General features: G+C 40.5%; 1 protein-coding gene across 3 annotated transcripts in view; it reads right to left on the minus strand.

Moving 5' to 3' along the window:
- The window catches only part of LOC122923918 (immunoglobulin superfamily member 1-like), a 332,379-nt gene that overhangs the window by 47,409 nt on the left and 272,917 nt on the right, over nt 1-12,053 (minus strand). For 2 of the 3 annotated variants that reach the window (XM_044274786.1, XM_044274796.1), the window contains exons 4-6: nt 5,848-6,120; nt 4,442-4,726; nt 780-1,058 (exon numbers count right to left, since the gene is read on the minus strand). In XM_044274786.1, the coding sequence (XP_044130721.1) occupies nt 780-1,058; nt 4,442-4,726; nt 5,848-6,120 (837 nt within the window). The remainder of the gene's footprint in view (nt 1-779; nt 1,059-4,441; nt 4,727-5,847; nt 6,121-12,053) is intronic. The other variant, XM_044274802.1, reaches the window with a different exon arrangement.

A 12,053-nucleotide genomic window follows, 5' to 3' on the forward strand; every position in this document is an offset into this window, starting at 1 on the left:
TCAGCTCCTGCTTTAGAAATCAACTCATCTGTGAGGAAAGGAAATGTCCAAAGGCTGCAGTAACCCATCAAGTGATTACGTTCCAGACAGCAGATTGACCAGCTGCCACTGCTGCATGGTGGGGGGTTGATGAGTTAACACACCCATCACCATAACACAATTCAGGCAAACCTGAAAGCCTGCATTACATAGTGGACACCTACAGCCACAGGTGCCAATCTATAGCCATAGTCAAGGGGAATCAGGAGAGAGACTTTGTCATTTACTGCCACCTAACCAGCCACCTGTACCTCATCATCTGGTGACAGAAACTGCGCTTTGTATGTATCTACTATTGCTGGATGTACCAAACATTATCCTTTTCACTCAGTAAAGAAAGACGTTTAATGTTCTCCTATGTCTGCCTGATTCCTTCACTCCACCTTTTCACTGCACCAAACCCCAGGGAACGATGGCCTGAGGGAGTACACTGTGACAGAACATCTCATCAGGACCACTACCACTTCTATCCTCTGCACGGCTCCTCAGGGGCTTGCTGCACACCAACATCATATACACTATTTTATGATGGTCTGGATTTGGTCTACAAGCTCTGAGGGAAACTTGATACCTGTGTAGTTGTCTTTATAAAGCTACTGTAAGTAGAGTAAAGATTTCATTAAACGGTGTATACAGTATAATATATATATATATATATATATATATATATACTGTACATATAAAACTTTATTACATAAATACTTTTATAGTTTTGTAGTCTGGTAACAAATTTATCTCACCTTCTATTGGCAAGAAGACCTCAGCACTCTTATGTGATAGGATCTCCTCCCCTAAAACATTCACAAAGCTTCGGCAGAAGTAGCATCCATCGAATTCCAGATGGTAATTGATGACAAACTGATTAGCTTTATTACTTGAAATTTCCCCTCCATTTCGATACAAACGATATCCCTGGATTAGGAAGGAGGATGGAGGATTTGGTATCTCACATACAATCTCTACTTGTCCAGTCTGTTTCTGGTTGTTCGCATACCGTAAAATTGGAGTTGGAGGCAGATCTGAAAAATGCAAAAATATTATATGATATGTGGAATTAGGTTTGGGTTCCAAGGTGACAAATGTCACTCAACACGATCTAATGTGGCATTGCACCCAAAAATTAAAAACAGTGGATGCAAAATTATACGAGGATGCCTTTTGTGAAATTCTTTGAGCCAAAGCCAGAAGTGGACACAAAAGGAGAGAAAAAGATGGTATATAAAATTATTTATAAACTTGATGACTGACCCTTTATAAAAATATCACAATTTATTATAATGCATACATTACATGGATCATTTCCCTTTTTTTATTTTTTTTATTTTTTATTTATTTATTTATTTATAATTTTTTTGGTGTTTTATTCCTATTTTGAGTACCCATGGATGCAGTATATTAAATTTTTATTTCAGTAAATTGACAATAAATATCACAAAATAAGAGAGTCAGGTCATCGTACGAAGCAACCGCAACATCTAAATATGACAGGTGGAGAGTAAATGAATTGAAATCTCCCACAATTGAATATACTGTATAAAATTTAGGCTCCAAATGTAGCAATGTTACACAATGACATCAGCGTCTGATACATTGAAAATTTATCATATAGCTGATTCATATATATATTTGGTTGTTTATATACACAAATATAACATGTAACACATGCTATATAATGCAATAAAGTTTCTAGTAGCATTTTATATGTTTGCATCAACTATGGATGTTAAACGCTATTATAATCAGATTTCACGATGTTTGATAATGATATAAAAATCGTAACACCAGAACATGGTATAGAAAGCAGCAAATGTGGGAACTCAAGGTACGTATCACTTGTCATAAATTGTATAGTCTGAATTTGATATTTGAATCCCAATATAGAGATGGACGCAATATTTAACATGATGACACACTGACACACAATATGCCGAGGGCTTCATGCCCAATATATTGGCAGTATATTGTATAATATGTCTTAACAAAAGGAGTTGAATAAAATTGCATGTACTAATAAACTCAAGGTCTGAACAGCATGTACATAGTAATCACATGATCCAGTCCCATGTTTTGATAACAACACCGGTGAAGTGAAATCCGGTGCAGCTTCTGAGATCACCCCAATATAAGGAGCGATATCGTCCCTCTTTCTTAATACACCTTGCACCACAGAAGAAGAAACCGCATTGGTTTCGAAACGCGTCTGGTGACTACTGCACCATAGCGATATCTATACATTTGGGCTGAAGAAATCCAGGATAAAGCCATCGTTCTGTTTCAAAACCGCCATTGGCAGCTACAGACTATATCCAGCATCTCCCTGCCAACAATCCGCATGTGCTGAAACTACGAAAGTGCCGACACTAGCGCAGGTCTGATCACAGAAACCTGCTGACCACAGACACCTGTGTGCGCGAATATCGGAACTCAAAAGCCGCATATACACGCATGTATGTTGTAAACAACTGATACACCAAGTTTGCGGTAAGACACCGATATCTTTTTCATATTCAAGTTGGATATATCATACTTGCATTTTGATATAAAACTGAAGAGCTGTTTAGAGAATTTTGCGTACTATAGATACCAGGAATGCTACACAACTGAAAGCAGCATGCTTTATACCTGTGCACAGAACGCTATGGAACATTTATTGTACTGAACAGTGCGAGAGCTCCGCACTGTAACAGAATAGAGGGACCGTGATTTCATGTGAATTTTTATTAAATTTTACCTATAGTATTTTATGAGTGATACAGTACATGTATGCATTATAACAAATTGTGATATTTTATAAAGGGCCGATCATTGAGTTTATATCATTGATCTTACATGATAGGTGGTATAGCAGACCGAGCCGCACGTTGGTGAGCACTCTACCACATTTTATAATATATAATTATTTATTCTCCCATATATTCTTGAAATGCTGGGTTTGAATCTGACCAGGGACAACATCTGCATGAAGTTTGTATGTTCTCCCTGTGATTGTGTGGGTTTCCTCTGGTTTCCAAAAATATACAACAATTGGCTTCCTCTGAAGTTGACCCTAGTGTGTGTTGGGGTTGAACGCTTATAGGGCAGTCACTGACTTCCCAGGGAGTCACCCCAGCTACATAACTATACCTGCGTTTTAAATCCCTTTGAGAAAAGTGCATTACAAATCTTTGTCACTGCCATTTTGGCCTAATATGACCTGCATCAAAACAAATGTGTGACTCTACACTGCCCAAGTAGAAGAATATATGTCACTCCATCACTTGAGTGCATTAAACTGATGTTTTTGTGCAGCTTGAGGGCAAAACAGATTCCCGTTAAAAACAGACATAAGTTTTCCAAATGTCAGAGGGGGAACAATGAAAGTACCAGACAAATGTGAATGGGGCTTATCTACACTTTGGAGCTATACTAGTGTCTGAATAGAACATCTGTTATTACATTGTCATTAAAGGGTTCCTGCTGATTATGTATGGGGACGAGTGATGACATTAGTGATCCCTCTTCCCCATACTGTGGAAGAGCTTGATGCATGTAAATGCAGTGGTCTTCTTCACTAAGAAACAAGTGATTGCCGGGAAGCAATGCTTCCTTCCCAACAATCTCCTGCTAAATTATCCTGTGTAAAGGGACCTTTACACTACAGTGCACTTGAACTGACTCCTTGCTGCTGTACACTTTCACAGCTTGATGCACCAGCGAAACTAATTTAAAATTCATGTTTTGGTTATGTGTTATACCAATGGTGGGCACGGTGGGCTGGTGAGATCTCTGGTCATGTGTGCAGATGCAATAGCATGGTGCTGCACAGGCTCTGAACTAAGGTCGAGGCAGATTATATAACGAGATGCTTTGGTGGGCCTTGAGGCTAAAATCTTTATATTTAGAGAGCACAGAGAGCTTGTTAGAGGAATGACAGTTGTGCATAGGACTGATGTTGCAGTTGAGATCTGGAAGAAGACTGTGGAGAAGAGTTTGGCCCTGCCATCATTTGTCACTGAAAGGGCAATGACTCTGAGAAACCTGTGTGTGGTTGTGGACCATTTCCAGTACCTTAATCCTGAACCAGTTTGCTAAACCCAATAAGGTGATAACCACCAAGCTGTAAGCCCATTAGAGATTGTAACCACCAGGATGTGTGGTAGTACTTGGTCGTGTGCCCAATTGAGACTATAAAAACCAAGCTAAGCACCAATGTTTGTCATTCCGCTTTGTGCTCCAGTTAGAGTAACGTTTTGTCCCATTGAACATGACTATTTCCCCTCCATTACTGTGTCATCCTGGAATGGGCAACTGTGAAGAAATCCATCCTTTTTCTACTCTGTCTAGATGTATTAATATGTGGTATGCTGCAAAATGACAATTTTGTGGAATTGCACTGAAATGGTTTTTAACATAATGACAGTACCTATCACTACCAAAGTCTCTTGGTTGCTGACATGAGATGTCAGTGTACGTCCTGATATAACAGTCTCATAGTCACAGGTATACTTTCCAGTGTGTCTCCTTTCAGTTTTTGCAAGAGATAAAACTCCGAAATCATCTGCCTCAGAGAGTATTCTCTCATCTTGATACAGGCTGACTCCTGTGGCACTTTGCCCTCTTGGTAGGTTACAGCGTATTACCACTGATTCATTTACAACAAAGACATTCTTCTTGGGTTCAACCGTCAATATTGGAGCAGTTGGGCGTTCTGTAAAAAGATTCAGATCAGAGAACTGGTTAATACAAACACAGGGGCTCATTTATTAACTGATATACGCCACTTTTGCAACTTTTCAGAGAACTTGAGAAGAAAGCCAGTTATCGGTAAGGACAATTACCTTTACACCTCCACAACACTACTGGCAAGAGATGCAACAGAGGGAACATTTAAGATCTCTGATAGACCTTTGTATGTAAATATACCCATCTTGTAATAGACATGTGAGATGTTTGGATTTGGCCATGTGTCTGTTGGAACAATTTTCTGTTCAAAACTATGATGATTTATTGCTATAAATAATTCTGTTGCAATTAGTCATTTGTTTTATTAAAGGGGTATTCTGTTTATTTAAAAATATCCCCTATCTGCATGGACAATCTGCTGCTCCTTTCATTTCACGAATCTCTGCAGGGTACAGGGCCCCTCTTCTCATGATCTGTTGGGGGTCCGAGCAGCAGAACAGAAGATGACTTGAAATAACTGGAATACCCCTATAACTTTGTGTACAGTGATGTGAAAATTCAGAAAACTTCTCATTTGCATATAAAAACTCTGCAGTCGTTTCGCATACAGACAAAAGAAAGGTATCGTTTTAATCAGCATGATGAGCCCTGCCAGGCAGTATGTCAGGTTTAATAGGGTTAATCCTGGTGACAGAGCCGCTTTAAGAGAGCTGTGCATAAATGCCCACAAACCTCAATGACCTGAAGCAATGTTGTAAAGAAGAGAGGGCCAAAATACCTCCAGAACGATGCGAGACTTACACGGAAAATGATTACTTCAACTTATTACTGCAAGCTATTCATTTATGGAGTGTAACCTAGTTTTTCACATTTGGCTTTTCCATGTTGACTTTTTTGATGAGTACTTTCCATGTTTTTTGATGAGTAAATAATGAAACGACGGAACGTGTTGTGTGGTGTTCATCCGAGGTTGTAACATAAAAGCAAAGAGGGTGGACTTTGCTTTTCTCATGCCTATATGTGTGTGTATATATGTTTATACTGTACTGTATATATTTTGATACATATGGTGCAAGACAAATACTGTTCAGCAATAGACCAAGATGGTTTCAAGGGAAGAAAAAAACATGGGAGCAAGTCACTCACCAAACACTTTAAGGTCTATGAAGTTGCTTTCTTGTTGTGTGCCTGTAGTTTCTTGGTAGTAGGTGCAGATATAATTTCCAGAATCCATTGTAGACAGAGATGGTATGGTCAGTCGATTTGAGACAGAATTGTTAGCTATCACTGCTGCATCTTTGAAGAAGCTGAACCCAGAGACACTTGTTGGCATGTCAGCAACACATCTCAGTGATAAAGATTCTCCTACAATGTACACCGTCTCCTCTGGTTCCAAGCGTAGAGTAGGTATATATACTTCTGAAAATGAACAGTAAATTATTATCTTGTAGTTGGATCCATATCACTTGTAGTTGGATCCATATCTGGCCTTGGAACTGACAAATAGAGATTAGTAAAGTTTTCAAAAATTCAGTTCGGCAGCTTCACAGAACTTGGTCAAGAAATTCGATTCATTATGAATTACCTCGTCACAAATCGCTTTCATTGTATGGAGCGGGCTCAATGTCGGGGAATGGTGATTGTGCCGCCCCTGCCATTTAACCCCTCAGATGCCATGTTCAACACTGATCGCTGCATCTGAGACTCACATTCAGGTGCTCAGAGGGTTAAAAAAAATACTCACTTCACCCACTTGATCATGGAGAGGCTGTCTACTCCTGTCCTGATTGAAGAAAACCTGCCAAAGGATCTGAGGTGAGCATGAAGACGTCACCACGTGATCACGCTGGCTGTGTCACATCTTAATGTTCATTGCAGGTCCTTTGGCAGGTTTTCTTAATAAAAACAGGAGCAGACGGCCTCTCTGTGATCAAGTGGATGAGTTGAGTATAATTCTTTTTATTTTCATCTACCATTTTAGGAAACATGTATTTATTACCACCAAGTGCGAGGAACTTTGGCTTTATGGCAAATTAAATTTTTCCTAAACTTCAGATCGAATTCCGCTTCGCATTCTTCAATTTGCTCAATACTACTAACAACCCCTATGGTCCGAAACTGTTCCCTTGAGCATAAAAAAATCGGCAATGTTATATTCACTTAATGCTTGCGAAATACAGGCGTGGGTCACTATAGCCCCATTTTTTCAAGCTGCTTGAAGTTTCCTGAGACTGGAGAAAATGTTTAGCACGGCAGAACATTACAATTGCTTTATATAGAGTGTGGGGGATTAGCTCTTTTCCGGTGGTTGCAATCACACATTTCTTCACAGACACCAGGATTTAGGGGCCAAACTGTGCTTTATTGTGGCACACGGCATAAAGAAAGACACAAAGCCAAAATAAAATACCTTGCCCGTCTGGGCCCTAACTAAACACATAGGTTTCCCTGACTCACCTAAATTGTACCACAGTTTACACCCGTGATGAGATGCGGCATTCCCAGCCCAACCTCCAGCAGCCTCCAGGCTGCTCCCACACCAGTGTCTCTTGGGGGATAGTGGTCTCTCAGCCCTCCTGGCTCAGACCACACAGAGCCACTCCAGCCTTCTGTGTGCAAGTCCCCACCCCCTCTCACTCTGAGGATTCCTTTATCCCCAGGTGATTACTGCACCTGGTCTTTCTTCAGACCTGGCGATTTGGGGGAAGACACAGCAAATCCTGCCATATATCTCCCCTAAAAACCATGAGGCATGTCACTGCCTCACAAGAGATATATTGTGCTTTTATAGATTCGCGATCAGATAAAGACACTGCAGCCTTCTCATTGGACCACAAGCAAGAAGGGAGGTTACTGATGAAAAAAACTAGATTATTCGAAATTACGAATATATATCACTGTATTCTAAATATTTGTGAATTCTCGAAGTTTCCGATATTCTCGATTAATATTCGCAATTCAAATATTCGCACCCAACACTACCATTTACCCCTACACACCACCACTGGTGGTAGTCTGCATTTTCCTGCACAGCTTCCCTCCCTTGACTATATGCTGACCCACTGCTTCTTTTGGCATTGAAAGGTTAATGATCTCCTTTCTAACAACGGGGTAGACTTTGGCTGCCAGACATCATAGAAGATCACATGTGAGGCCCTCTGGCTTGTGGGCTCAGTCACAACTCTGACGGCTGTGAACCCTATAGTTACGCCCCTGAAAGAGCGTTTTTCAGATGTTGCCATCTAAAGCTGAGCGGAATCTTGTATTTTTTATGTGCTCACATATTAGACTAAAGCTCTCTCTTTATAAACAAACTGCTGACATACAGTATTCTGTTGGCTTTTGTGTTTCCACCACTGCTCCATAATTTGTATATGTAAAGCAAGTCGTGGAACTGAGACATTTGCAAACAGATGCAAGCAACTTTGTTGGGATCTGCCAGAAATACAGTCTGCAGATCCAATGTCGGCTGGACCATGCCAACATATCAATGCCCACTATAAATTATATATTTTTCAGCATAAATGGTTGGCATTTGACACAAACTGGCAATATACTTAATTATTTCAATGGGGAAAGGAAGACAAGTCACTGCCAGATGACTGATAGCTGCTTAAGTACAAAGATCAGGTATTTCCAACATCTGTCAACAGGGGATAGTTGGAAGACTCTCATACTTATCAGATTGTCTGAGGAACCTGACAATTTTGATGGCACCAGATGATATTAATCTGATGTATATTGACAGCTAGTCCTCTGCATTCTGCCTGTATGGATACTTATTTATGGAGCTATTGACGCATTAACATATCTGTAGTTGTCTGTAGAGTCATCCTTGGTTAAAGGGTATTCCCACAATGGAAATGTATCACCTATCCTTATAAATGTACGATTGCTGGGATCCTCATGATCACTAGTATGGGTTTCACACGTTTCCTGTTCCTCCTCACACATGGAGGAAGATTTGAATGGGGGAGTCAGCCTGTTCTAGTTCCCCCAGTGGTGGGGTTCCTGTGAGCATACATTTGTCACATATCTTGTCAATAGGTGGTAAATGTGGATTATGAGAAAACCCCTTTAAATGTAATGCCCTAAAGGGTTTATTGCACATTTCCTGCTACTTCCTTTCCTCCTAGAAATTGATTAAGTTATTTTTTGCATGTTCACCATGATGGTTAGGACATTTCATGATGGGTACTTTTACTTCCTCTTACAGAAATATCACTATGAGTCACTATGAGCTGTAAAGTAACATCAAATAGGTCAAACACTGACGAAAAAACCCACATGCTATACATTTTCCTGTCATGAGCCGTAGAAATATTGATAAATATTGGGGATTCACTATTATTAATAAATGTTGTCTCTATTTTACTCACCGAACCCCTACAATAGTTGTGCTAATCTCCAGCTTGCCAGCTTATTTGATACATATTTGCTACATATTGATGACCTATTCTTCTCCTCGGTCATCAATATTAGATCAGTGGGGGAGCGACACCTATCACCCCCACTGATCAGCTGTTTCAGGCAGCCACTGGCACCGGAAACTATACAATATACTGTTGAGGATGCAACAGCATATATCATATACAGTATTGTGTATTACTATCACTTGACCAGAAGATGGCACTGTATGTTAAGGTTACCAGTTGTGTATGTCTGTAAAACTTGTTTTTCTCTCTCTCTCTCTTTATACCAAGATGGCTGCTGTTACAGTTTGCTGAAATGTCTTGTATGTTTGGAACTTAATCCACACAAGTAAATCCGGTTCTGCCTCATCACAAGCTACTAGTGTCTTCTCTAACCCACAATCAACAGATATGGAGCTAGAGACAGACAGCTTTGTATATTGTATAGTAGGAGGGACAGGGTACTGTAGCTCAGCTCCCATTCAAGTAAATGGGAGTTCAGCTTCAGTACACTGCCACAGGAAACCTCAGTGCATGGAGCCTGCTGCTTTCTCTATACACTGCCAGTTTCAGGTGCTGCAGCAGCCCACAACAGCTGATCTGTGGGGGGCACCAGATGCCGCAGCACTACTGATCTGATATTGATTGCCTATACGGAGGATAGGTCATAATATGCGTAGCTTGGACAACGCCTTTAACAGTGGGTGCAGTAAGCTAATTAACAAGATATATACTGTATACATGTGTGGAAGGGGCGTGCTGATGTAATATTCAACACTTTATTTTTTATTCCATGAGCAATATATAAAGAATATGAATCTATAAAATGAAAGTGCATCAACAAGCAAAAAATTACAAAATTCAGTTTTGCCCAGAGACTTTTACTCTGCATCCTTGTTGTCGCCCCAGCATCACATACCGTGCATCACTTTAGTTTAGGGTTCATAATACTGTAGTTTTCAAATGGAAAATTTGCAATATTCCTATCAAATAGCTAAAGGAGAGAAAATCTAAAAATTCAAGTCACGGTCTATTACAGGCTGAGACATTTACAAGCAGCGTGTCACAGGGCAAATAGAAAACAAACTGACAGTGGGGAAGTGAATGGGGTTGCCAAATAGCTGTGACTAAGAGCTACTTAGTAGTTCTTAACTAATCTTCCATTTCATTATCTACCTTCAAAGAGTAACTAAACTTTTATGCAATTTTTTTTAAATGTCCCTCAAGCCCTAAATATTATTTTTATAATATACTTTATCAATACTTTATGAATTAATTTTGCTTTTTTAATAAAGAAATTGACTCCCAAAGTCCAGTTTTCTGATCGTACTTTAAATTCACTATTCCTGCGGTGTACAGAGTCCAGACTCTGCATTTGGGCAATGGGGCCACAACGAACAGTGTCCCCTGAGATTGGCTAAAGGCCGGCATAGCACGTAGGTACAATGTAACAAGGTGCTATACCATGATTAGCTGAGCGGAGCTTACTTACTTTTAGACTGGTGCTGGATACGCCGAAGTTACGTAGAGGCTGACGCCTCTACATAACGTAGGCGGATCCACCGCCAGAAATAGAGGTTATTAAGGCTGATGTCTATAATGCCGGTCTTAATAAATGATCCTCTATGTTTCTGGTAACCCTGTTTAAAGGAAAGGTTGATTACCCACAGACACAATATTAAACAGGGTTACCAGAAACATAGTCTATTGAAACACTTCCTTGCATTAATTCAAAGTAACCCAGACTTGCTAAATGTGACTCCCAATAGAGCAGGGGACCCTATATGTTTCATCATTTTCAAACATTATGTAAAAGGGAAAGCTATTTAATTTTTGGACTAGATACACTGGTGCCAAATGGGTTAAATGAGGTCAAAGAAAGAGTCAATAAAGACAGAATGTAAAGTTAATTAATAAATGTTGGGTACTTGATGTTGATATTTTATATTTATTTTAATATATTCTGACAGGTGACTTCCGGCTTATGGGAAAGGTGTGTGAAGGAAGACAAATGTATTAGAATGCTATGAATGAAGGTAAGTGGAAGTTTGTTGTATGTCCTAAGGAAGGGGGTCGCCCCAAAACACAGAGATGTTTTAGTTGTTTTGTTTTATGTGAATAAAACTGCTCCTATGGATAAGCTGTTGTATAGTATTAAAGGGTTTCTACCACTTCAGTATGACCAAATTAGCTTTCAGATACTAGCGATCTGCTAGTGTCTGATCTCCATAACCATGCAATTCTCAGAGCTTTGTGTGGAGCCGTTTCATTAAAAAACTTTTATTCCTATGCAAATGAGCCTCTAGGTGCTATGGGGGCGTCTTTTCAGCACCTAGAGGCTCGGTCTACTCACACTGTATGCCCGCCCATCTCGTCTCGAATGCCTGCCTCCATCACAGCCTTCGGACGAATTCATGCGCCTGCGCCGTTCACTTCTGTCATCGGCGCAGGCGCAGTGAGTAAATGATACGCTCCTGGTGCCGGATTCCTCACTGCGCCGACTACGTCACAGTGAGGAAGCCGGCATCAGGAGAGCGGCCTTCACTCATTGCGCCTGCGCCGAAGACAGAAGGGAACGGCGCAGGTGCATGAATTCGTCCGATGGCTGTGATGGAGGCAGGCATTCAAGACGAGATGGGCGGGCATACAGTGTGAGTAGACCGAGCCTCTAGGTGCTGAAAACACGCCCCCATAGCACCTAGAGGCTCATTTGCATAGGAATAAAAGTTAGTTTTTTAATGAAACGGCTCCACACAAAGCTCTAAGAATTGCATGGTTATGGAGATCAGACACTAGCAGATCGCTAGTGTCTGAAAGCTAATTTGGTCATACTGAAGTGGTAGAAACCCTTTAAAGAGGACCTATCACTACTCTACAAACGTAAAGCTAACTATACCTGTGGGCAGAGCGGCGCCCAGGGGTCCCCCTGCACTTACTAGT

The sequence above is a fragment of the Bufo gargarizans genome, chromosome 1 (assembly GCF_014858855.1).
Source record: "Bufo gargarizans isolate SCDJY-AF-19 chromosome 1, ASM1485885v1, whole genome shotgun sequence".
Classification (NCBI taxonomy): domain Eukaryota; kingdom Metazoa; phylum Chordata; class Amphibia; order Anura; family Bufonidae; genus Bufo; species Bufo gargarizans.